The following is a 27677-nucleotide window of genomic DNA, read 5'->3' on the forward strand; positions in this document are numbered from 1 at the left end:
TTAAAGAGTGGGCACAGCATTCAACATGTTTTCATCAAGTTTTAATAGTGTCAGCCAGCAAAAATCAGAATAGATCTTACTCATATGCAAAAACTTAGAGTACAGCATTTTGTTGACTCCCTAATCAGCCAACACATTTAAGCAACACTATGCCCATACACAAAAATAATGCCTTTAATTAATCAGATTGCTCATTATGTTGCTGATTACATTACTACAATGTGCTTTCTGCAGCTGTACAGTTTTAGTGAAGACAGATCTGGATTTGCGTGCACATATCATGAGCAGCTTTGCATTTACATGCACTTACATGTGATGTTCCACTAGGATTTTAATGTTCGGAGCATGCATTCTTAAAAAGTCTGCCTGCCACGTTTCCACAAAAAAAAAAAAAAAAAAAAAAAAGATATAATAATAATCTATTGACATCATGTTAAATCACTCCCTTCTGTTATAAATAACCAAGTGCTGAGTCTTGACCAACATACTATTAGTACTGGTACATTCAAATACAAACCAGACATCTGTGTGAGCATGCCAATTTGTACTTCTACAGAACAGTGCAAAACACAAAATTCATTCCTGAGACTAGTCAGCAATTAGTCCCTTCATAGCCCAAGTGTCACATTTTGCTTTCCTTGTCATTTAGTGAATACTACAACAGGAAATAAAAAATATGTGGTATATCTACAGCAAGATGTATTGTGATTCATCAGTATCGGCAACACAAGACACATGGACATAGAACATGTGCTCATTTGGTCATAGAAGAAAAAAAACAAAACAATATGGCATTCAGTGGAATTTCTTTTAGCTGCACATATTTTAAATGCTTGGTTCTGAAAACCTGAAACATGAGTACTACAGTGCTAATAGAAATTTAAGAGCTTTTTATACAGATTTGTACAACATGACGACCCTTTTCAGTTAATTCCCTCTGTCAAAGGCTGTCACGCAGGAGTAAAGATGAGGTCCCTTGCTTGGATGCTTTTGAAACAAAAAAGTCAAGTGCAAAATAAAAGGCTTTCCGTTTCTTAAACGTTTTCGATGTTGTTGTGGTGTATTGTCAAGTGCTCGATTAAACGGAGCGAGTCTCCACCTCGATCTTCTCCTCTGATTGCGACGACTCTACTTCCTGGTGGCTGATGTTCGGTCGAACCGTCAGCAGCGGACCACCGCCGTAGATGGAGTGGAGGAAGTTCCACGTTTCCTCAGAGATCTGTCCTGAATCTGCTCCTGTAGGGTCGGTGCAATCACAAACGTATACATCGTAAACGTCAGCAACAGGAAAACAGCTCTACAGTCCACAGCATCTCTGCAAGACTTGTTTGATGCTTTTTAAAAACCCATAATAAAATATTCAGACATACATTTCCTACTAAAGCAGAAGAAACAGAATTACAACTTAAAAACGTTGCTTGTACCTTGTTTGAGTGTTAAATGGCCGTTCTTGTTTACTGTTATCTTTGAATTGTCGATAGGTCCCGGTGGGTCTGGAAAAAGACGAAGAAAAGAAAATTAGTTGTGAAATTACATACATCAGTAACCGAGTTATATTCTCATATCCTAACTGTATCAAAGAGCAATGATGTTAAAATGTCAAATGCTTTTGTCACACTACAAAAAAGCAATATCTGCTCCCCATTTGCTACAGAGAGAAGACAAATATTAGAGGAGCAGAAGTCAAGAGAAAGAAAAAAAAAAGACATTTGCAGGCGTGCCAGATGCAAGCTGTTATAAATAGATGTGACAATACAAAGTAGGGGAAGCAAAAAGAAAAAAAATATGAGGACAGTGGAACACCAATGAAATGCATTTTGACGCTTCATTTTGCTGGAGCAGGATAGAAACCCGACTCGGGGGACTAAAGCGAATTCTTTGAAGAAAAAATCAAAAGGAGGAACGGGGACTCCACAGTTTCTTTTGAAAATGAGCTGTTTGTAAAAACCTGAGAATTTGGGTTTTCTATAGGGAAAAAAAAAAGAAAAAAAATCTATTTGCCTTTTTCCCCCCCATATGTCGATGAAAACGTATAGACTGGCAGTTTGTTCCAGAAACTCTGTCTCTCCATAATAAATCGCATGGAAAACATTTAACCTTTTTAATCAGACATTTAAACAGGACTAGGGGGTAGAGTGGGGTGGGGGAATGGAAAGGCAAGACCACTATCCAATTACCATTGTCTTTTCCTTTGACAAAGCCCTCCCACTCACGAAACCACTGCATGCTGATGCAGTATATGACCACTGGAGACTCCTCCTCCTGGAACGCCTTGTTCAGCTACAGAGGGAGCAGAAGGAGCCAGAGAGAGGGAGAGAGGAAGTGGGGGTGGAGTGAGAGGTAGAGACAAGAGGGAGGACGCAAAGGGGTGGGGAGGGGAAAGAGGAGGGGTAAGTGGGATGGGATAGGGGACAAAAAAAGGAAAAAAGTAAGGATGAAAGGATTGAGAGGAAATGGAAAACCAAATCAATTCTCTCTGCTAGTTACTCCAATTAGAAGACAGTCTTAAAACCACACTGCACCAGTTTCATCTCTCTTGGAAAAAGAAAAAACATGACACATTACTTGTTCTTCCTTTTTAGCTCTGTCTTATAAACACACACACACACACACACACACACACACACACACACACACACACACACACACACACACACACACACACACACACACACACACACACACACACACACACACACACACACACACACACACACTTATCTCTATTCTGAGCAGCTATTGTGTGAGTGGGCACACAGAGCAGGCAATAACAGCTGCATCTGTCCCAATGCATTAATGATAAGGCTTTCATCTGGCTTGCACCTCTCATCTCCTGCTGGGGTGAACAGCATCAACACATGCAGCCTATCAACTGGTTAAATAGACTGAAGAAAAGGGGCCTATACACACCTATGAGTCCTGGCTGCACTGACACACCGTGCATTAAAACACACACATACACAAATCAGTTTTGAAACGATCTAAATAAAGCTGCTGCTTGGACGGCTTTTCAGGTGAGGTGAGGAGCGAGTGGGTGCTTACCCTGACAAACATGTCCAGCTCTTGCTTACGCCTTTTCTCCAGCTTTTCTATCTCAGTCTGGCATGTGTGGCAGACATACAGGTGGTTGACAGCCGGTCCCCCTCCGTACCTGCGGGAAACAGTACATACAAGCTTACACGTTACTTCAGCCAAAGGAATCGCTGGATCTGAAGATGCTTAAAGCCTCCAGCCAGTCTGAAAGCAGCCGTGTCGACTTCGTGTACCTGCTGTAAAGGTGATCCCACACGTTCTGTGGCAGCATCACTACCAGGTCATCGATGAATGTCGCTTTGTTGGGCGGCACACCTGATGAAACACAGTGAAACAGCAGTCAGACGGTTGCAGTGTAACATTTTATTTTACATGAAATGCAACAGCTCGCATGGTTACAGATCAGTGGTGAGCTTAAACAGGGCAAGAAGCTCAACTATGCACAATTCTGTCAAATTCACTGCTCAAACTCTGCTACCACTATCATTAAATATTCTTCAGTTTCTCCTTTTTTCAGACCCCCAGAGCCTGTTATTAAAACTCCTTCCCAAACTGCATGTCTAAACTCCCCGCAGGGTGCGAGACTATGAAAAAGATTATGTTTTAGATCTCCACAGAAAGTTGTTTATTTTGCTCCAATTTTTGGCTTTTTCTTGAAAAACACTTCAGATGTATTTATTACAGCCTGTGAAAACCCACTGTTTAATGTCAATTATAGCTCCAGATGGAACTTTGATTTACTGTATTAATTAGGGACTAAAAGAGTTTTTGAGCTTAAGAGTCTAAAAGTCAGGATACGGTGGCAACTCATTCCTAAATTTCCAGATTTTTAAATCACCTCTCTCTTTTGATCCAACTATTAAACACCAAATAGGTCGAATAAGCCTGTAAGCTTTATTATTTATTACACTTACAGGTTATAGGGTCTCATTTCCTTCTCCTTTAAGCTAGGTTACACAAATAATTTATACAGCAAAGCTGACCTGGGTTAATTAAATGTTTGCTGACTTTTAGCAAGTCTTTTTAAAACAGCAAGATCAAGAAGGAAATGAGAGTAGGAAGAAATAACAACCCTTCCATGTCGCTGCAATAAAGCTCTTTGAATTCATTTGTCAGCTTAAGTTCATGTTGACATGTGAGAAAGATATGAGCAGCAGTTTCCCCTAGACTGAAAATCTACACTGCTGCTCCCCCAACCCTCTTGAATATTTCATTGGGCCTTGTCTTATTGATTTATAATAGGCAAAATTTAATTAAGAACCTCTAATATTAAAAGGCAAACAACAAGGCTTGCAGTAGGACCCTGCAGATACTGAAGAATGTGGGGGGGAAAAAAGTGAACGTGCAAAAAAGCACTGAAATTTTGATGCAACGTGAAAGCCGAGATAAGATAATGAACCAAATAATGAAAAGTGACGTGTGAACCCTAAATAAATCTAAAATGATCTTAATTCCTCAGTGTACCAGGTAATTAAGGTCTTTAAATTCGCTTCTTTAATCTAAGATACTTTGACTAAAATGAACAATTCAAAGAAAAATTAGTGTTTTTTTATGCCTGCACCAGCACCATTTTACAGCTGTTTATTTCAAAAAGTCCTCCTGGGAAAACATGCAGCCAGAGCTTCTTGATGGAGGCTTAGTGTGTTTTTCATGGCACACTTGAACAGGAAAGTGAAAATAAGCTGTGATGTTTTTGGCTTTGCACACAAAATCAAACAACTGGCTGCACTGCCACAAAGCAATCATGGTTTCACTGCACTGATATTATCTCTGCTTATGTACCTGACTAGCCAGTTATTATGTGCTTAGGTGCTGGTGACTACCAAGCAGGAGGGAGAAAGCTGTAAGTGCTTATTTACAGTGTGTAAACACATTCTCTGTTCTGCACAATTTCTTTTTCAGTTACATCACTTCCATTCGCATGAGCCCTTTTAGGACTTTTTTCCCCCTTTCTCTGCTAAAAACAGAATGAAGGATCATCTTCACAGAGAGAAGAAACCCCTCCCACTCTTCTAAAGTTGGAAATGCCTTTGTCATAATCAGACATCCAGAGCGAGAACAAAAGCCAAAAAAAGCCACATTTTCATACGCACCTCCATGCAAACACAGGAAGTCATCATTGGAAATGGGCCCTGGCTCGGCAAATGTCTTGAACTTGTTAAGCCACTGGCGGGAGACATAGAACTGCAGAAGGCTGGGCTCCATCATGTTGAATAAGCCCGACACCCTCCTACGTTCTTTCACTGCATCCTCATTGCTCTTTCTGGGACAGAAACAGATCAAATATTAATCAGTATTTTAGATGAATAAGCAAAAGTACGATCCAATTTTTAATAGCTGAGCAGCGTAGTGAATTTTAAAATGCTACAGAGATAAATGAGAGCTTGTTTTTACATTCGTTCAGGTAGGAGTTATAGAAGTACAGTGTGCTAGGCTTACTTATAAAAGAGCACGTAAGCTTCAGCATTCTGGACACAGGCTTCAGACACCTCAGTCACACTTTGGTCGTCAAATTCATACCACAGATTGTTCACATCATTCCTGCAATAGGCTATGTAGTGGCCATCTGGGAGAAGACAGGGGGATGTGTTAGAGCAGCATTCACAAATCTATCAAGTAAGTGTGAATTTTATTTCCAGGGGAATGAATGCAGGACACTCGTATGTGCCAAATGGTGGCAGCTGCCCTGGTCTCATGCAGAAAAGGGAGTGACTGCGCCCACTCACTGCTGGCAGTGCCATGATGACAGATGACTGACAGCAGGTCGTAGCTGGTGGTCTGGGCGGAGCTGTCTTTGGCCAAGAAAGGCTGCAAGTCCAGGCCCTCGAGGGGGAATGACACATGGGTGCTTATCTTGGTGGAGAACATCAGTTCGTGTCTGAAGCGCTTCAAGTGAATACACAGGATCTGAAGCAGGAGAATGAAACCATTTCTCATTTCAGAAGCATGGCATTTGAAGACATATTGGATAAATATTTGTATTTCTTCATCATATAAATATCTAGAAATGTCAGTTTACCTCTGGCAGACTTTGCATTTTACAAAATTTGACTCCATTTCGTAATCTATGAGGGGGGCAGGAAAAAAAAGATCAATGAGAGGAGCAGTCATTGCAGGTGCAGTCCATTTAGATCTCATTTTAGTTAATGTGCAATAAATTACTCACTTCTTGCATTTTTCACAACTGTACATGTTATCTCCTAAGGGAAAAAATTAAAAACACAAAACAAACCATTATTGAGACATCATTCTTGATGTTTGTACTGGCACAACATATTTTTCCACCCACCCGCTTACCCTTTAGCTCATCTCTGGCAAAGAAAGCTGCAAGGCAGTCTTGTAGTGTAACCACTGGACCCCAGAACCAACTAACAGGAGAAACAAACACAGAAGGAGGTGAATTTTAGACAAAAACAGAAAGCAGCTACTGAGTGGTGCTTTATGTAAAAATAAATAAAAAGAAATACAGCATATGGGTTATAGACACACCTCTTGATGTACTCCATGACAAATGCTATCCACCCCTGTGGTGCATAAGCTTCCCCACAGGAGCCAGCTTTTACCAGGGAGGTTTGGTGGGTGGATGAGTGGAGCTTGGCCAGGTCTTCCTTCCCTGGAATGGGCAACGAGATATCCTGGAAGTTCTCCAGGGTCACAGACACCTGACGGCCACAGAAGGTAGAAGTGTAATGTTGTTTTTTTTTGCTTTTTCATTTGTTTGTGTTTTTTTATAAGGATTTGGCGGGAGCTGTCACTTTGCAGAATTATCCTTAAGGCGAAAATGTCACTGTGATCACAGATCATCTTTCCTCCCATCATCAGAATGGCATTTTTTCTACCTACTCCTCTGTTGCGGCTCAACATCTCAGCATTTTCATTACCATTTCAATCGGATCTAACAAAAAGACAACCAAAAGCACTAACCCGATCACAGGTGAGGCACTGTACTGAGCTGACAATGGTCCCGTCGAACACGTCTGAGATGATGCTGCGATATTTCTTCTGGCGCTTGTTCTTTGGCGGGGAGAATGTGGTCACTGCTGTGGGAAAGCAGACAGAGGCAGAGAAATTTGAGAATACAGTACAGCATGTCTCACACAAGAGTCAGCAAGGATAGTTTTGGGATACTGTTACCTTGCTAACCTCTTTATATTTACAGTTCTTATTCTGGGTACGACTCCCTCTCATAATGGAGATGAACTCGCTGGCGCTAAACAAAGTTTAATACCTTTCTTGTGTGCCGGGTTCAGACTGGGCCAGCCAGAGGCTGCTTTGGGTGGACTGCTGGACATTTTGGGAATGTGCCCCTCCATGGGGACTGGACTTTGTGATCTTGTAGTGTTTGGCATTTGGATATCTGGAAAGCAATCTGCAAGAAAAAAAAAGACCAAGGTTTAGAGACTCTTAAGGTCATAAATTTAGCCGTGAATATCAAAAAGTCATCCCATAAAATATGAGCCACTATTTCTCATGTGTTTACCTGACGCTCTGCCTTGAACCTTGATGGCTCCCTGGCTGCTGATAATAGGCGTGGTCTCTGTAGTGGTATCTACATCTTTGTCGATGTCCACTCCAGTGCTTCCACCCGTAATGCCATTAGTCCCGGAGCGATACAGGTCATTAATCATGTTCTTCTCCTTCTGCCACTCCCTATTGGCCTGAATCTCATCTTGCTCGGGAATCAGCATCTCTGCTTCGTTGGTGTCATCTATCAACGCATTCCCACCCTGCACTTCATTTTCGGCCCTCTCGCTGCTACCGCAGGACTCACATGACTGGAAGTCATTGTCTGACTGGCTATGGTTGTCCTCCTCGGGACTGTCGTCCATTGCGATGCCGTGGGACTGGTCGCAGGGCTCAGGTAGCTGGTCCTTCAGCTCTTCATGAAGCTGATCCATTAAGCAGCGCAGAAACTCCTGGGAATCCTACAGTGCAGTTAAACACAAAATATTAGCAGGGCAAGACACTTATTCTACTATCTTGGTCACCATAGCATGTGGAAAACAGAGCTCCTTATAACTCACCATTTATTCCTCCAATATATTACTGAGTTTGACAGGCAAAGTGAAGCACATCTTCTTCCAAATTACATAAAACAACCACTTCACCTCTGTGTTTATCCCAATTCTGATCACAACATCTGAAACCAAATGCTCATGAACGTGTAATCAAAGTTAATGAACCTCAGACATCCAATCTCCCTCTTCAAGCCAAATGAACTCTCCTCTCACAGGAGCTGGGGAATGTTAACTTCATTCAGAGCGATGTTTAATCCAAGTCTGTGCAGCCCAGCGTGGTGTGACAAATGAATACTCTTCAGCTAAAACCTCTGAACAAACAGTGGCCAGCCAAGAGGAAACAGGCCTCTTTTATCAATTCACCATTCAGGCTTATAAATCCGTTATTTACAGACACCAGCCAAAGACACAAAGTGCTTCAATTTAACTTCTCTGAAAAAACCTTTATGTCTATGATGCACAAACCTTTGCTTTCAAGTGCCAAATGGAATCAAATCAAGCAATTTACCTTTAGACCAGATGTGTGGCTGTGTGTGTGTGTGTGTGTGAGAGAGTGTGTGACAGAGAGAGAGAAAGTGCATGTTAGTGACTGTAAAGGCAGAGGATTCGGTTTAGCGGAGTGAGTCCTTTGAGCTGGAAAAAAATGTAATTTCTGTAAAGGAATAAGAATAGAGTGATACGGAGGGAAAGGGAAATAAGAGAGACTATAAGATCTGGGGCATCTTAATAATCTGGGGTCAGACTGATAATAACCCCAGCTCAGCACAAAAAAAAAAACAATAAAATTATCAAAAAGAAAAAGAGATTAATAATAGGCCTATCACATTATTATAAAAAGCAAATGATCTTTCATCATATTTCAGACAGATATTATTATTTCGTACAACACAGTCATCAAAGGTTTGCATCATATCACCTGCCGACTTTATGACAAATGAAAGAGTCAAATATGCTGTTTGGCTCTAGAAAAAGGCTCAAACTGTGACAAGTGTCCCCATGTTTTTGTTTTGTTTTTTGAAGTAATGAAAACATTGCACATTCATTTCATCATCTGGGATGACCCACCTGCTGAGCGTATCCTCTAAACATGGGGTTTATGGCTTTGATCCCCTGGAACAAGTTGGTTGGGACCACATAGGAAGGTCTGCAATGTGAGAACACATTGATTTAAACACAGCCTGATTTAAAGAAGTACTTTTTTTGCAGGGGTCACATGTAATGTTGAGTGTGAAATTAGAAACAGCAAAACTGCTCTCATGTGATAGACTGTATATTAAAGATGGACACAATCAGCGTGATTTTATCCATTGTTTTGCAAAGTATTTAAAGTTTGAAAAAATTTTGCCATCACCATCTCAGCTTTGACAACAACAGAGGGCTGGATCAAACTGAATGGCTTTGTGTTGGGCCTATGAGTAATTTTGCAGAATATGACTGTGTTGTAGCAGTATACTGCCACCAGGGGGGCAGTGTAAAAATAGATAAAAGAAACGTTGTTGCTCAAAGTCATATTAAGGAAAGAACTTCTTTGTAGTGAAGTGAAACTGAGTGTAAAAACAGCAAACTGTCTATCACAGCCAACACAATAATTTTGTTCCATTATTTTACTGCGTTTCCTGTTTAAGTGAATTTTTCAACCAGTCAGCAATCATCATCAACATCAGGCTGCATGCCGTCATACCAAAATCCAGAAAGAACTGAGCCTAAAGTTGAGAGACTCTGCGTGCTGATATGACAGTGCTAGGTCTGTCTAAAAGTGCTCCAAGCCTTTTTGTCCATTTTGACTTAAATGAGGAGAATAATTGACAATACACATATCATTTTGTATTCATTAAAACTCAAAATTTGTAAGAGACCATGAATTAATGGATCAGTTGGGAAGTAAGGTCATTTTTCCACACATTTTTTTAGTGCTGTAACGAGATTAACTCTGACAGCACAAATTCTTTTATAATCAAACTTTTTTTTAATTCACAAAAGTTGCCCCTGCTGGCCACTGGAAATAATGCAGGACTTCCAGTGACCTGCATCCATCTTTTATATACATTCTATGCGTCATTTTCTAAACATCTTACTATTCAACTGGGGTGGTAATGAAAGCGACCCTGAATTCTAACTGTGGCATGGAGGCATGTTAATATTCATTCTTCAGTCATGTAAATAACCAAATACCTGTTCTTGTGCCACAGATCTGACACCAGCTTCTGGTAGCTTTTGCAGAGAGCGGGCTTCTTGTCCGTCCTCACCAGGCCACCACATTCTAGAAAAAACTGTGTCAGGGGTGGGCTGCAGAAGGAGGGGGACAAAAAAAAAGGATGAATATATCACATGCAGGAATAAACGAGCCTTTACCAAATACTGTCCTTCAGCAAAACAGTTTGTCATTGGTTGTCATTACTGAAGAGTGGAGTGAAGTGTGTAATTTGAAAAAACAAAATGTAACAATCAACTTTGACACAGGCAGAAAAACAGAGCAAAGAACAATACTGCATTATTATAATATGTAGCATTTGTAAAAAGCTTTTTTGATACCTTAGTATTATCATAATACTCAAGGTTAAATGTGTGTTTTCCATTAGACTCAAAGATTAAAAAATAATATAAAGAACAGAGATCCAGAGAGGTTTCATTCTGGCACATCTACATAATGTTGCCTTCACTTAATTTTTTATTAATTTCATTTAAATTCATACTTCAGTCATTGAGTGATATCACAAATTCCTAGAGGTTTTGTCTCATGCGAGAAACTGCCTCACACAGCTGAGAGTTGAAGGACATCAGACTGGCTGAAAAGAGAAACAGCTAAGGGGATTTTACTTGACGAATACAGAATGGACGGGAATTTGCACGAAAGAGACAAACTACAGGATGAATAAGGCATGGAGTGTTCCCTTCCCTTGGCAAGAGAAAAGTCCTTAGACTTGCATAATGACCCGAAAGTAACTGAGGAACGCTACACTCACACAAACAGACATCAAAGCGAAGTTTCAGGAAAAGGTCCCTCCTTCTGCAGCTGCATGAGTCAGTTCTTCCTATTTTTGGAATGTGATTTAGATTGCAAATTTTGACCCACATCTTTTCCCATTTTTACTTATATCCAGACACAGCATCATCCATTTAATTTAAACATTTACTGGCCCGTGGGTAGATGGTATTAGAAAGAAAGAAGGGCTTTGCTTTGCTTTGTTGTTCCATGAAAAATAAAAGCAATAAGACAGCCTCGAGGTTTGTTGCAGAGCTCTAATTTAAGTGACCACCGCAAATAAGCCAAACATGAGCAGTGAATCACACAGATCGGCACTTCAATAAACAATAAAAGATGAGGCAGACTGGAAGAAAAACAGTAAAAGAAAGATGTAAAAAAAAAAAAAAAAGAAGAAGAAGAAGAAGAAGAAGAAGAAGAAGAAGAAGAAGAAGAAGAAGAAGAAAGAAATGGTGGGAAAGGAGCAAGAAACACATGAGAAGAAGCAACAGAAGACTTGTGTGGGGGGGTAGAAGAGTTGGTGTTCATCTGTAAGAGAAGACCCTACAGGGAACTCCAAAAGGCCATTTCTGTCATCTCAAATGGCGCACTGCAGCAATTTTCACTCAGCCGTCACTCTCTCAAATGAGCACAGCCGCGGTTGTTTCTCACAGTCAATAAGAGGCAGTCAGACGGTGTATAAAACAGCAAATGGCTATTGAATAGGCGCGTTAACAGTGTGACAAATGAGAGGAAAGTCAGACGAAGAAAAAGCTGTCTGCGCAGGAACAGTGGGATAGACAGGTAGACGCAGGGACAGAAGGTGGATAAACAGCGGTCTCACCAGTTGGACAGGGCCTGGAGGGCAGCATTCATGTAGCAGGTGTTGCCTATATTCTTCAGTCCTGTCAGGCCTGACGGAGACAGAGCACACCGGGGAAATTAAAGCAAGCCTTTCATCAACTCCTCGTAAATTTTAATGGCAGACAGAAAGTGTCTACATTTTCACAAGACCCGTTTCATTTCTGAGATTAATATTTTACAGCAGGGGCAGGAAAAAGTGCCTGCCTAGTGTATTTTAGACACAGCTGCTGTGGCCTGTGGTCTCCACCCCATTACACAGCTCATATTAATGGATTTTATCGCTCCTACTACAATTCAAAGTCTTATTTCTGTTTGGGGTATAATAACAATGGTCTAAGTTCTACAACTTCATTTGCCATAATGTTTTGGGGAATGCAAGCGAGAACCTATGTTTCTATTTATTCTGAGTCCAGCCTTCATGAGTTTTGTTGCACAGCCACTGCACAAACCACAATAAACAAGGTCCCAGCATGCACTTGTCTCTTTCACCTTGTGAAACCATGGCCACAGGTGATAAAATGTAGAACAGAGATGTGCTTCATTACTCAAATGTTGCACCTATAACAGCTGATTTCTTGAGTATATACACAACAACAACACTTTTGACAAACCCACCAAAAGAACAAATTTCCACTGTTACACACCAACATTGAACATGGAAGCTTCTGGGATGACAATCCCTCCCATCCACAGGGCACGAGGCAGTCAGTGAATGGTTTAATCAGTATGAAAATTATGTCTGATGGACAGTCACCAGAACCTGACCTAATTAAACACCCCAGGAATATGTGGGTCCAGTGCCTTCATCAAAACACCAAATGAGGGAACATGCGGTGCTGAATTGTGTCCATTCCTGCTGTAGCGGTCCAGAGGTGTGTTTTCCTTTTATAAATATGTCGCCCACATATACGACCAGCCTGTTCTGCAGAGCACATTAGTTTTCAAAGCGTATTCACCGTGCTTCCTAATCATATGATCTGCATGTGTGACAAAAATATCCGTGAAGCAGTGCCAGTGCCCGAGCTGCACCACATGAGGCGCAACATAACATATGTCATTTGGTGGAGCCTGTGTGCAAACATTACTTCCACAGTGACTTTGGTGGGACAGAGCTGACAGGAACCCACTGAGCTGCACTGCCGCTCATAGTCCTGCTTAGCGGCATTGTGCAGTTTAGCACAGTTTTTGGCACCGCACGTCATCCTAATTTACCCTCATCTGCAGATTCACAGCTGCAAGTAAATCATTGTTAGTTGATTTTGTTTGTGTTTTAATATATGTTTCAGATGACTAAGGGGGGGGGGGGGGGGGGGGGTGATGGCTAGGCAAGACATTAGCTGGCTTTTCTCAGCTCTAGTTATTTGAAGACTGTTTGGTGCATCAGAGCCGCTAAAAGCACTCATCTTATTGCAGAAATTTACTTCTCTGTTTAACAACATTCATAACATTCGCTTTGAACTAAACCACCTGCTGATTACCGAGCTCTTGCATTTGAGGTGTTCATCTTTAATTTCGTCAAACTTGGATTAAAGAGGCGATAAAACATAATTAAATTTTTGTCACCTCACTGACTTCAAAAGTATTTGATTTTAATAATTAAAAAGGTGTCTAAGGCAGCAGAGCTTCGACTTTTAATTAGAAGATTTGAATATAAAACTGCTTCACTTACGACCTTTAAGCCATTTTCACTAATGAACACAGGGCACTGTCCGCAGCTGAACTCTCTCTGCAGAAAACAGTCAGAGATGTCGTCTGACTGTTTTCAGACACATGAAAACAGTCAGACGGCACAAATGACTTCTGCTCGCTCACTGTGCAGTTGCCTGCTTCCTTCAACTGAACATTGCACAGACTTCATACTGGGGAGCTGGCACGTTGAAGCATGTTCAGTGTTTGATCTGAGCGTGCGGGACATGTACCTCTCATATCTACCTTTGTTGGTTAATATTGTGAGAAACTGATTGCAAGTTTGCCAGTTTGTTGAACTTATACTTCACATTTTTGCAAAGGTCTTGACTGATTTTATTTGATTATTGTGCCACACATAAAAGCAACAATGTTGCCACACATAAAAGCAACAATGTCAGCTCAAACAGGCTACTGGACATCTTTAACCTTTACCTAGCAGAGTGTATAATAGTAATTAATAACAACTCTGGACCAGATAATCCTAACTAACATAAAAGTCCAGCCATCAAATGTGGACTTTTCTTTGGGCTTTCAAAAGAGGAAAAATGTCCATTTTGTGTACACAGTCAGAAATCAGGACATATCAGCTGAAGCAAATTTAAAAATGGTCTTCATCGACCCGAAAACCAGGGTCAACAAACACAAATCAATAGATTACAGCACATGAATATTTAATGAACTGCTGTATGACTGTGTTAAAACTAAATCTGCTTAAACTGCATTGCTGCAGTAAAAACCACCTCTCGTGGCAGATGTTATGTTTTTTGGCCGTCTGCCACAATAAATGGATGTGTTTAATATAAAATCTAAACTAGCTGTGTTGATTTGAATACTTTAATCTGAAAATGATAGTATTCATTAATAAGATCTATCAGCCAACTCTTTGTGACACTGATGTGGTAATCAGTTAAACACAGCTCACCTCTGGCACGTATGTCGTCTTCCTCTTCCATCTCCATGTCTATGTCTTCACAGCCACCATTAGAGGGCACTCTCAGGGAGGTAGGACTCCCAGGGGCCTTGTTGCCATCCTGTAACAGACACACATAAACCTTATAATAAAAGATCTTGTCTAGGAAATAAATAACTACAGTTTAATTGTTACTGGTGGAATTCCTCATTCGGGAATATGTAAACCAGCCTGTTCTACAAGTAAACCGTATCTTCAAGCTGTGAGATAACAATAGAAAGGAAGCCTGGCTCATACCTGACCCACGTTCTGCGGCAAGGGGAGGGGTTTGCTGTTGCTGTGAGGTGAGTGAGGACCTAGTTTACGCTCCAGGAAAACTTCCTTGCCACAGGCGTAGCACCACACACGAAGCGTGGTCAGGTTCACCGTGAGGTTGTGTCTCGTGTCCTATCCAAAGAAATAAATTCTATTAAGACATGTGTCAGAGCTCAAAAACAAAGTTTAACAAGAACACTGTTAACAGGAGCAGCTGACACACTTGCTTCATAATCTTCAGCGCAATCTAACAACCAGCATCTTGTAAAATGGGTGATGCTGCTTTTATATATAAAAACTAAACGTCTCTCCTGGCAGCTGGACTGAAGTTATTCTGGGAACAGTCCAACTAAATCATGGGGTGAATAAACTCATGGCTTTTCTTCTCAAATTAAATTAATTTGAAAGAGAGTTTGCTTATTTAAAGTAATTTAAAATAACACACACTACCTTTATGCAATTTCAAATCCACCTAACTTCACAGAACATTAGTGCAGAACTAGTTTGAGTATATTATCCAAATTATTTTGTTCCAGGTATAATTTGTAGATCCTCCCTAAGCACGCTAATAAACTGATACTTTCAAAGCACCTTTCTACTCAAAGCATTTCCATACTACAAGTTTCATTCAACCAATCACAACAAACAATGATACATCACTTTTATCTATGTCTAAGTGCTTTTTAATTAAACATTCACAATAAGGATAGGATACAATCACTGAATGTCTGTGTTTCTGTTCAACATGTGGCTTGCAGAACAGGCAGATTATAGATTGTAGCTTAATGAACCATCAAAACATGAGCAGGTGACAGAAGTAATTTGTCACAGGAAACAAAAGGCAATAAAATAATCTTTTTTCTTATTTTTTCACATCCCTTCAAAGACCTGTTTCAAGTTAAACCTGGATTTTAGGCTAGGGTAAGAGTCTGGCACTTAGTTGTGATGGTTAGATTTCAGGGCAAGACACTTAGGAATAAATTAATATCAATGAATGTACCCCTCCATCTAAACAGAGATGGTAACAGGGAACCAAACCATCTCAAACTGGGCGCGGCACTTACACTGGTCCACAGTAATACACCACCCAAATTTGAAGTAGAAACAAAAAAAAAAAAAAAGGATAGACTTCAGAGTATTTTAACCACAGTCAGACTAAACTGGATGTCTTAAGTCAAAGGTGGAGATCAAGGCAGAGCGAAGGCTAAAGGGGAAACATGGCCGAGTTCTGCTGACCCACTGCTGTTGGGCGGGTTGACACGAGACCGAATACGAGCAGCAGCACACACTGTATTATTCATCGGGCCTACATTAGCCTTCCCACAGCGGGGCAGAGCAGAGCTGGCAGAGGTGACACACTAGACTGAGCACAGCCTCGAAACACCACAATTTAAAACATTTATAAGGGGAAGCATGCCAGGTGGGGCATTCATAACAAACTGAATTCACAGAGCTTTACAGCATGTTTTACCAGCATATATAATATTTAACTGTTTTAAAACTCTATTTAAACAAATTCAGCCCCTTGTTAATCATAATATTGCATGACAAAAGGGAATAATGCAGTAAAACCTGTCCCATCACAACAACTCGTGCCTCGTTCTCAAGCTATTTTCAAACTAAAACTAAAAACACATTCATAGTGTTGTGGCAGCGTTGGCTGCAATAAAACATCTGCTTTACCCTGTGATTGTCATAAGGAGGTGGTTGGATCTATTTTTGTGTGTCAAATAATTAAAAAACAAAAAAAACAACATTTGACTGTCAAGTCTCCTTCCTAAGCCTCTTCTGTCTTTAAGAGTGAAATAACTGAGTGCTAGGAAATACAAGAGGCTACCATTCTTCTTCTTGTGATCCAATCAGGAACTACACTTTCAGAGTACCGGCAGCTTGAAAATAACTGGAAAGCTTAAAATAATTTTTTTGAAATATGCAGGACTTTACTTTAAACATCCATTTTTAAATGTATAGTGGAGTTTGAAATACAAACAAAAGCAAATACCTATTTAAAGCTAGACAGTGTGGTATTCATAGGAATAACTGAGTATCCTCCACTTTGAGAGACGGTGATAACTGGAATTAAAAGTGCAAAATTAAGAAGTTGAGAAAGCAAGAAATGAAAGATTTTTGTTTCCCTTCCTCTTGTCACTGGTTTTGCTGGGGGGATATTTTAAATCCTGTGACTGTAACTGAATGTGAGATGATACAGCGGTGCCAGAGGGATTTAATAACACAGTATGAGCGAACAAGTCCACTGAGTCATCAGTCAGTCATTATCTTCCTGATGTATGTACTGAAGCATCACATGCACCTCAGCACTGGTAGCAGGTAACGACCTTAGACCACCTTTTACAGAATTTCAGCAGAATAGTTTGATTTCAGTGCTCAAAACCTGAAAAAATGCTTATTTTTAAGCTGTTTATCTGCTTGCTAATGTGCCAAATAAGGCAAATACAACATGGCCAAAGTGGTACCAGAAATGTCAACACATATCAAAGGATGTTAACACCCTTCAAATTGATTCAGTCATAATATTCGTGAGAGGACGCTGCCAAAATGCATCGGAAACACATTAAGAAATTAAAAAATGAAAAGAGAAAATCTGCTGCGAGCTGTGGGGATTATTCTGACATAAACAATCATCAATATCTTTTTTTTTTTTTATTTCTCTTTTTTCCTTCTCTGCTTTTTGTAATTCTTTCTCTTATCTTTACCTCCATGTAGTTTGACTTCAGGTAATAAAAATGTACAGATATTGAGTTTTGGTCAGTTCTGTGATCTATAGCTTGACAAAAACAAAAAAACAAAAACATTATTCCCCTTTACTACTGTGTCACATACAATCTGGCAGTAGTCTCCATCACTGCGTAGTCAAGAGATTAAAATGTTTCTGTCCCCTCAGGGCTTCTGGAGCACTAATTAAGCATGGTCCCTATTCTTGAAAGATTTAGATGGCTTCAACTGGAAAGAAAAATGAAAGGGAAAAAAACAACACACACACACACACACACACAAAAGGTGGCTGGCGAGCACCGCAGACAGATGTCCCAGATAGAGGATGCATATTAAATTCATGAGCGATATCATTTAAAAATTGGCCAGCTAATATTAAATTTCTCCACCAGCACCCTCTGTATCCAATATCCCTCTTACAGCCTTTTCCAGATACAGACTTAACAACGGATATAGTAACAGCAAGAGCAAATTACATGTTTGCCCCTTTAGTCCTCCTGTCCCCACATGGCCCTAGCGTGCTGGAGGAAAAGCCTTAGTCAACAGTGAGAGCACCAGAGGGTGGATGAGCTGCAGGAGGGATAGTTACTGTAGCCATGGAACCGACAGTAATAGTGAGTCTCCTGCACTTCCCAGAGGAAAGGAGATTAATAATGGATGATCCACTGCTGAAACTGAACTGGATGTGTGGATATGTGGCCAGACAGAGTTGGCTTGATGGTTTTTGAGAGCACGTGCACTTCAAAAGCTAAAAAGATGCACACTCGGGCTCTTTGACGAAGAAAAAAAACAATAAAAAATAAAAGTGATGCTGGAGGTGCTTTTATTGCAAGTCATGACTCCTGGGACCTGGTATTCCTGAACTACCATCTGTTCCTCATCTGCTTCTCCTTTGGTTGCATGTAATTTCGATTAAGTTGCATGTAATTTCAAATCCTGATACAATGGAAACGCACTGGAAAGTCTGAGATGTCTCACCTGTGAGTGAACAGTGCTGTGGTCAGCATGAGATTCTCCACAACCCACGTAGGCGCATCCATTCTACGGAGAAAATTAAACAGGGGATGCAGAAAAATGAAAATGCAGTCTAATGCAGATACTTTTTCACTAAGCAAGAGCAGCATTTTCCAGCAGCAAACATCGTCTTACCTCCAAACAAGCCCATAAATTTGGTCCACCAACTTTACAGTCTTGGCACTGGCCCTAGAAAAATGTGACACCCAGGTCAGGGTTATTTCATTTTAGGTGAGAAAGTACCAAAACAATAAATCCAGGCTTGTCATGCAGTCTTTGTTATGCTGCATAGCACTTTTAATGCAACAGAGGGTGGAGAGGGTCACTCACATGAGATTTTTGAATAAGTTCTTCCTTGGTGATCTCACCCACGCAGTCCAGGTGGGGGCAGTCACAGCTGGACACCGGTGGCATTGCTCACCCACTGGTCTGAGGATGTGAAAGAGAAAGAAAAACAAACCAACAACATTTAGTCCATGACTTGCAATTTGAGTTGAGTGACTCAGAGTTAAAATGACAACAAAAAACAAAAACAAAAGAAGAAGAATACAATGGAGGGCTTCTTGTCTTAAAACTGCGCTTCTCAACCGTGTAACTGATAGCCGACAGTGTAACGGAGGATATATTTAAAAGAACAACTCTGATGACAAGCAAGACAGTCAGGCTTCGAGTAACCTGACTCATCGCCTCACAAGATGAATTTTTTCCATGGCTGCATGACTGGCAAATCCCCTTATTATCAGCCACTGACATGCCAAGCAGTGGATCATGACACAGTTGTCCAGCTTATGTCGAACAAGCAGTCGCATCATAAATGACTTTAATAATGACAAGGCAGACTGCTGAGATTCATGAACGAATTAAGACCAAGCATCAACACCCAGGGCTGAAAAATAAATCTAGTCTGGAAGTGGAAAACAATGCCACTCCTCTAGAATAGCACAGACGCCATGAAAAGACAGCCAGCTTCCAGCGTGAAACATGAAGCCAGTGGTAAACAGTAAAACAAACTGGTATGCATCTAATGCTATTCTACTTTCTGAGCCACAGTCACACATATTTATATTGTGGTTTTATTCTATGGCTTTAAGAGGTTTTGTTCTGACAAGTTGGATCCATGTAGCGGTGCTGTCTTTTGTGGCCAGCAGGGGGCGACTCGCCTAGCTGCCAAAAGACTTCTGAAAATAAAAGAAAAAAGAAAACACCCCTAGGCTCCCTTCCTCTACGACAGCGGTCCCCAACCTTTTTTGCACCATGGACCGGTTTATGCCCGACAATATTTTCACGGACCGGCCTTTAAGGTGTCGCAGATAAATACAACAAAATAAAACTGGTACCGAAAAAAAGAAGATTTATTCATAACACACGTGAAAAGGACCGCTGCTCTACGACTTCTGTTAACACTTTCCTGATGACTTCACAGACTTAGTCGCCAGTTTCAAGTTATACTGAATAAAACATGTAGTTATTTTAAGGCGGTTATTCTAAAAGCCAGAAACAAATATCTAGGGTATATTATTGCCAAGAACCTTTGAGTGTCTGCTGTGCCTCAGTTTTACAGCAGGATCTATTACTGGTTTGTCCCATCTGATTTCAAAACACCATAATGGAGAGTACAAAAACGTGTCTCATCCATCTGTATACTGGATTTAGGGGCAAAGGTTTAAACACCCACATGTAGCTGCTTCACCTCCACTAATTAAAGTCACTGAACTCAACCTCTCACTGTGTTTGCTGATGGTGCCTTTTTTAATGGAATTAGCTGAGAAATAAACAAACACTGCTGTGTGGTACAGACTGTCCAGAAAGCCTTTGCTTCAGCTGTGCTAAGTGAAATTATCATATTTTGTATGGATGTCACTTAGCATCAATTAGCAGATGCACCTGGTCATACAACTCAAGCTAATCAAGCTTGCTTGAGTTAGCTGATAACGTAACATATTAGAAATGAGAGGGTGTAGTACTATCTTCCAACTCTAGAAATCTAATACTGAGACAGGCAACCATGTTCATCTTTTATATACGGTCTACATTTAGTCCAAACCACCAAAGGGTCCAGATGACAGCAAAGAAATGTCTACTGAGAAATACGCTTTGTAGAAGGGAATAAAAAAGGGTCACATTTTCACCGACAGCAACACTGAAATGAATGACACGTGTCCGACTTAGTTGCATGCCTAAAAATCTTGTATTGACAATAAACACACTAAAATGAAAGTGAAAGTCACACCAATGATCCCAGGCACAGGCTTTAGATCACACTCCATTACCATTAGTGATGATGGTCAAATGGACAAGTTGACTGTGCTGCAGTCAGTTGATTGAGAGTCAGAGACGTTGACATATTGAAGAGAAAACAACAAAACAAAGCCAAGATGTACTAATTAGCTGTGTCTAGAAGCCTATTTCCTGCTCTGTCTGATGGATGTATATGCCATCATGCATCTGAGACTTCTCAAAATCAGTTTTCTTTAGAGCTTATTGATCATTTAAGGTTTTCCCTGCAAATGAAAATGCTGGCACTCACCAAAGAGGTTTTGCCCAGCACCAAAGGAAAATCACCAGCAAAAACAACAGGAAAATATATAGACTTCGGCTATCTGGGGTAACGTAGCCTCTTTGCTTTTAACTATAAGCAAATCAATAGTGCTTACATAGCTGATTTTGAACCAGAGGATAAACCCTTACTCATTCACAGACAATTCTGGATCCCATCTGCAACCATAACAGGTTATAATGATTGATTATTCAGCTTAGGCAATTCAAGTAATCAGTAATATAATATACATAAGATGTATCCAGCAGCGCATCATGCTGCCAAAGTCTGCCAATAAATGACAAAAGCTCTTCCAAACTTCATCAAACACATTCTTGCATGTGCTGAAAAATGATGATGCAATTATCATTTTAGTACAAATGAAGAGCAAAATCTCTGTACTTCCACTTTTCGGTGTGAAAAGAGGAAGCTTGACAAAGACATGAGGCCCGTGCAGTGGGATGCTGGGAAACCGCTGGAATCCATTATTGGGCTCCTCGTCAAGGACGCAGTCGAATCCCCGACCCCGAAGAAACAAAAAAGAAAAAAAAAAGGCTCACACACTGACGCAGATGGCCTATAGGGGAGCAGGGGACGTACCGGTAAAAATGACAAGGGACGCTGGTGGCTCGGGGTCTGCCTATCCAGAGTGCTGTGTTTAAAGAAGCATTTCATCATAAAGCAAACGGCTGAGTGTGAGTGTTTGCCGGAATCATATTTCTCTTAAGTCACATATTACTCCATCAAACACTGGGCAACAGCTGTAAGATATTGACACATCATATTTTATAAAAGGGGAAAATAGAAAAGGCTGCAAATGAACAGGTGAAGGTCACTCCAAATTTTCAGGGACATTTTGGAGTGATCTTCTTGCTGCCTTTGGTTCAAATCCAGCTCTTCACAGGAGACAAAGTTTCTCTCAGAACAGATGGCTTGCTTTAAAGTAGCTTCTTTAGCTTATTTGACATCTTGTTAGCATGTGTTAACTCCTCCTGACAATTTATTCTCCTTATCTTTAAGTGGTTTTGCAGTTTTGTCCACACCAGAACGTGATCAGTTTTACCTCCTCGCTGTCCTCCTCTCTATTAATTAAAAAAAAATTGATCTGTACTTTCTTTAAATTGACACTTTTATATTTAATTTGTGCACAGCTATAGAAATAGTCACTGTTGTGGGGTTCAGGTTCTGGGTACCGTCACTGGACAGAACAGAAGCATTAAAGAAACAGAAAACATTATTACACATTACACAAGTGATAACACTTTGCATTTCAGGAGGCACAAAAGCCGGTAATTTCACTTTTATCTGTAGTGTTCGATATGGACGACAACAGCCACTAAAAGGCTTAAAATAATAACTGCTTCTTTTTTTACCTGAAAATACCTCTTTAGTCTTAAAACTTGTGTCTGCCCCAGACCAATGATAGCATCATTCACCACAAAGCTCCAAAATGCAGTTGCTGGCACAGGTTACAGCAGTCACATGTACTTACAGGGTGACTGAGAGTGCTTTATAAAAATATGATTTTTTCCTTTTTATCCAGCTTTGGATTATTGTTTTCAGTTTCACTTCATTTTATTGATATACTCATGGTGTGCTTACAGGCTACTACACATCTTATTTGCCTTTACTTTATGATATTTTCTCCTTTAAAATATTCTACATAGCTTATCTTTTTTTAATTACTATTATTCTACTTTAGTACACTGATTTCTGCCTTATCAGTCATCTCTTATGCACTTACAACTCCACTAACCTTCACAAAAGGTGCTATATAAATAAAGACTTACTGATTGATGACAGCAGATTCACTCAGCAGATTTAAACCACATTAATGATGAAATGACTCATACAGAGTGCCAAAGCATACACAATGTTTTTAAACCTATGATATACTGCTTTGGCTTGCCAACAAGCACAGAAGACACCTGTTAAGTGCAAACGTATCAGTAAAAAACAAAGAAATACACACAGGATATAGCTCCATCTATTTTAGTGCAAAGAGGAAAATGTGCATCCTCAAAACAGAGGGATGTACTACAAAGTGAGAATAATGGGTTAGTGAGGTATGTTGAGCTTAAAATCCGAACTTCCAGCGTCACAACTTCTTTTTACCTTCCTAGATCACCACTGTGACTATTGCTGCTCAAATAACCTGGTCTGGAACAGGTTAGCTTCAGAGTTTACTTTAAAATATGTGTAATTATGCACCACATTTTCACTGATTCTCTTCAACACAACCAACAGCTATTATTGTTCATGATAACACCAGTAAAAATGTTTATGAGATATAAAAACCTCATAGCAATAAATCATTGCTGTAGCAACACCATGTGTTTATGTTCCCTGGTGCATGCAACAAGACAATACCGCACGAGCGCACAAGATACATGTCAGCCTCCAGTGTTTTAGTAAAAAGGTACTTCAACAACTTCCAAAAAAGCACACTACTCTGGAAAATATGCAAGAAAAGTGTTCCCACCGCAGGTGAAAACAACTCATTTGTTTCACCACTCGAGGCAAAAACACAGTTGAGTACAATCAGGCTACAAAGGAGGAGATGCTAGCAGCTGGAGATGTGTTACCCAAATGTACACAAATGTCTCCGCCAAGTGCCGCTGGAGCACTCGCTGGTTTGAATCTGCTTGACAGGAATTGCAAATGATAAATGGAATTACTGATGCAGTTACATGCTGGAAAAGCGGGGCTTTAAGCAGCTGGTTGAAAGCTCAACTCAGGACACGAGATTCCAGTTGGAAAATATTTTTGAATTTACAAGGTTAGATTACTTTAGCTATTCTAAAACGTACGTGTTAATAAGTTATTTAATACTTTTACTTAACTTTGTCACAGGAAAATCTCCCTGGGCTAGTATTGCGCTTACATTTGATTTATGCTGCATAATGGTGTGTCACTATTACTGCACTATAATGCCACTGGCACTTTGTTTCAATAGATTTGCACTTTGAATAACAAACTGTGTCATCAATGACAGTAACTCATTAGAAAAGAGGGATGGAAAATGCTCTTCATTCGCTTACACTTATAAATGCTGCTGCCTGCGAGCATCAATAAAACGTTGGCCAGCATTTTTTCCTTGTATCATCAAAATTATTGTTATATTATTGTTGTTTCTTGGAAGTTGACCTATATCACCTTCTCCCTAGTTTCCACTGATTATTTTCCCTCTGAAGAAACCTTGCTAAAATGAACTCTTTTTAATGACTTATTTCTTACAGTCAGTATTTTTCCATTAAAACACCAGTAAAAGTCCTTTGTTGAACAGTCTGTCTAAATGAGAAGAGCCAGCTGTTCACCTGCCATAATTAATCATCTAAATTATAAATCTATTAATCTTTCTATATTCAGGGGGGGGAATATAGATGTCCAAGGATAATATTGATCCTTTACATTTACATGTAACCTATTGAGTCACAGCTTACTTACACTACCAAATGAAGGCCTGCAGTAAAGTTCATATTTCTCCCAATCTCCTCCAAAGTTTGTTTAACACAGACAAAAACACCTTGTCACCAAAAATATTCCATTTCACTTTGATCTGGCCATAGTCTAATGCAGCGGTCCCCAACCCCCGGGCCTCGGACCGGTACCGGTCCATGAGTCGTTTGGTACCGGGCCGCAAAGAGTTGAGGCTCAGGTGTGAAATGTATGGTTTTCAGGGTTTTTATTGGTTTTCAGCGTTATTTTGTTATCGTTTTTATCATTAACTCGGTTTTCCTGGGTCTTTTCACGTGTGTTATGAATAAATCTTCTTTATTCCGTACCGGTAGCAGTTTTATTTTGTTGTATTTATCCGCGACACCTTAAAGGCCGGTCCGTGAAAATATTGTTGGGCATAAACTGGTCCGTGGCGCAAAAAAGGTTGGGGACCGCTGGTCTAAGGGATTTCTACCTCTCCATCATTAAGCTGAGGTACAGAGTCAGGCGTAAACACAACGGGTTAGTTTTAATGTTTCTACAGATCCAGTTTAACATTTCAGAGCTCAAATGTGTAGCAGTCACGTTTTTTAATAACTGTTGCGCTGAAAGTGCACTGACTGACAAAATAAATATTAATTCACTGAGTCAAAAAATAAATGACTTTCTGCAGTAATACTCTCAGCTTATTTGCAGAAAAGTCGTCTTTTTTTCATATCCTTTATAGACTTTTATCAGGAATTCCTCTGACCGAAGCAGGAGGCACTCAATCGCAGTCAAGTGAGCGTGCACAGAGCCTGAAGCAGAAAACCAGGTTTAAGAGAGAAAGCTGATCATTGTGATTCCCTCCCTCTTTGATTGTTTCTTCTTTTGTTTTTTCCATTGTACAGCCCACAGACAACAACAACAGTATGAGGGGGGGGGAGAAACCTCAGAAGTACACACAGGACATAGCTCCATCTCATTAGTCGGTGTTTGTGGTTAATGACATGAAGAGAATTTTGTGTTTTGTTCCAAGTGCTGTTTGCACTAATATTACTCTTCGATGCAGATGGAAAAAAAGATGCCCATGTAGATGCATCATTACAAGCCAGGCCGGATCATCCAATAGCCATTCTGGGCACAAAATCACAGGTCGACGATGCTTGGGTTACTATCCAGGTAGCACATAAATGTTTTCTCTTCAATTTTAAGTCTTCTCGTTTCTAATTACCCAAAGAAACATATAATAAAATACTCAGCGACTAAACAATTAGTTCCAGGTCTGTCTTTGAGCAGAAGATGGTAAACATTTTGAGTTCACCTCAGTAATTAAAAGCAATCAGTTTATTTCTGACAAAATGTGATCCCCAAAACTAGAACTGCTGATTCATCCATCATCTTAGCAGTGAGAAAACAATGATAGTCCATTTAATATCTGACATTAGATATCAGATATTATAATTGACAGCGGGAAGATGGCAAATATTTCAGGGTTTTTCCTGCTCAGAGTGGACCTTTAGGGAACAATGCAAATAAGCACAATTGCTCTGCATATTGTTAGGCAAAAGAATTAACAGAATTGCATGCAAAGTTGTTAACATCATGTTTATCACAGTAAAGGTGGAAAGCCAAAGGTTTATTTATGCAAAAAAAAAACAAAAAAAAAAACCTGCATCTGTGTCTGGGTTTGTAGCGTCATGATCTGGTCAAGACAACAGCTCGACTGAGAGATATGAAAAGTTCATGTTCAGTCACGTGCAAGTCAATAAGCCTGCTTCCTCCCTTCATCAAAACCGTCTCTAAATCGAAGTTAATAATCAATGACGCCTTTGAAACTGATTTCATTTCATACCAACACTAAATCCCTGCAAAGTGAAACAGGGCGAGGTTTCGTTCGTCTTACCAGGCTCCTCGCAGTTACCTGGACTTTGCGGCCATCCCTGCAAAAGCTGAAGTGACCTTAAACTCTGTAGTACACACCAGGAAAATCTGATTAGAAGCTAATTTCACTGTCAAGCCTTGTGAGATTACGTAAAGCTGGTGATAGGAAGAGTATCTCGGCTAACAAACCTTTCTTTGCACCGTTTCACTGCCTCCGCCAGCAACGTGACAATACTACATGATATAAACTGTGCACAAAGGGGTGGCGCGGTCAGGGTGGGGCGTTAACCCGAATCTCGCACCACTAATGAAAGCAGCGATGCTGGCTGTGGCTGTTATCTTTAGGGAAATTTTGAAATGATAAGCAGCAACACAATAAACACCGGAAGGCGGAAAAACAACAACAACGCATGTAAAGCTTAACAGCTCACTTTAGCAACAGACTGTCTACAAATGGGTAGCATTGGCCATAATGTTAAAAAAAGAAAAAAAAAAAACTCAGTTAAAATGGGCCATGTCTTAACTACTCTGGTTTAAAGCAGCGGGTGGTTTAGCCTCACGTAGATAAAAACAGTGAATACTACAGATGTGTGTGGCTTCGGCCTTGTCCAAAGTGAGCTGTCAAAACCAGTCGAGGCGTTGACAGCGTCACGGGCTGACTAGCACTATTTCGCTGTTAACCTTAGCATGCTAACGGCCATCCTAAGAGCATTTTATCTGACGTAATACCCACAAGGAACATATAAAAACAACAAAAGGTGAACGTATTACCCTCCAGAGACAGTGTTTAGGTGAAATGGTTAGCCACTGATAGCCGTCTCGTGCGCAACTTACTGGCTAACGTTAGCCTCCTGTGATCGGGGACAATCCCACAGTGACTACGGCACAGTCAGCCGCAACGTCAGCCTTCGGCCTTACCTGCTCGGTACCAAAGGACGCCGCTTCTCAGGTGGATCCGATGGTACTCCCGGTCTGCAACATAAACTCAGTCTGTACTTAGAGAAACATATTAGAGTGCAGTCCTTTCTTCACATTAACGATAACCGTCCCTGTCGCTCAGCGTGGTTGCTAACGTTACTGCTGTCCCCGCCTCTTTTCCGGTTTAAAGAAAACATACGAGCCCTCCCCATCCTGCTGCACGTTTGATTTTTAATTCTATACAGTCTATAATTTTGTGTTTTTAACAGCATTATAACCTCACTGTAGATTATTCAATTAGTAAGTCACATAAAAGCAAATATTAATTATCCTTTGAGCCTAGTGATCCGCTCTTATCAATATTGAGGATCGGATGTGATGGGA

At 40.4% G+C, this 27677-nt stretch overlaps 1 protein-coding gene across 3 annotated transcripts; it reads right to left on the reverse strand.

Annotated features, from left to right (window-relative positions):
* Positions 1 to 19: 19 nt before the first annotated feature.
* On the reverse strand, positions 20 to 27477 carry usp33 (ubiquitin specific peptidase 33). 3 transcript variants are annotated; one of them, XM_085141438.1, is made up of 24 exons: positions 27294 to 27477; positions 18869 to 18962; positions 18674 to 18727; positions 18503 to 18565; positions 14774 to 14923; positions 14489 to 14597; positions 11858 to 11927; positions 10224 to 10337; positions 9117 to 9195; positions 7514 to 7958; positions 7262 to 7402; positions 6958 to 7073; positions 6523 to 6695; positions 6331 to 6401; positions 6200 to 6233; positions 6053 to 6098; positions 5760 to 5940; positions 5473 to 5599; positions 5127 to 5296; positions 3267 to 3348; positions 3043 to 3151; positions 2178 to 2280; positions 1425 to 1493; positions 20 to 1236 (listed from the first exon to the last, which is right to left on the reverse strand). In XM_085141438.1, the coding sequence occupies exons 2-24, from the start codon at positions 18950 to 18952 to the stop codon at positions 1079 to 1081; spliced, it is 2748 nt and encodes a 915-aa protein (XP_084997564.1). In that variant the 5' UTR covers positions 18953 to 18962; positions 27294 to 27477; the 3' UTR covers positions 20 to 1078. The 3 variants fall into 3 exon arrangements, with proteins under 3 accessions (XP_084997564.1, XP_084997563.1, XP_084997565.1); XM_085141437.1 differs by having other exon boundaries at positions 18869 to 18967; XM_085141439.1 differs by lacking the exon at positions 2178 to 2280 and having other exon boundaries at positions 1051 to 1236; positions 18869 to 18967.
* Between the last annotated feature and the right edge of the window lie 200 nt (positions 27478 to 27677).

This window comes from Neolamprologus multifasciatus, chromosome 18, assembly GCF_963576455.1.
Source record: "Neolamprologus multifasciatus chromosome 18, fNeoMul1.2, whole genome shotgun sequence".
Classification (NCBI taxonomy): domain Eukaryota; kingdom Metazoa; phylum Chordata; class Actinopteri; order Cichliformes; family Cichlidae; genus Neolamprologus; species Neolamprologus multifasciatus.

Excerpts from the sequence above, each read along its gene's own strand:
- usp33 (XM_085141438.1), bottom strand. The coding sequence starts at position 18,952 with ATGCCACCGGTGTCCAGCTGTGACTGCCCCCACCTGGACTGCGTGGGT. Across the intron at positions 9,196-10,223 it reads GATCTGTGGCACAAGAACAG|ACCTTCCTATGTGGTCCCAA; the intron begins GTATTTGGTTAT and ends CTCACATTGCAG. Across the intron at positions 2,281-3,042 it reads AGCTGGACATGTTTGTCAGG|CTGAACAAGGCGTTCCAGGA; the intron begins GTAAGCACCCAC and ends CTCCCTCTGTAG.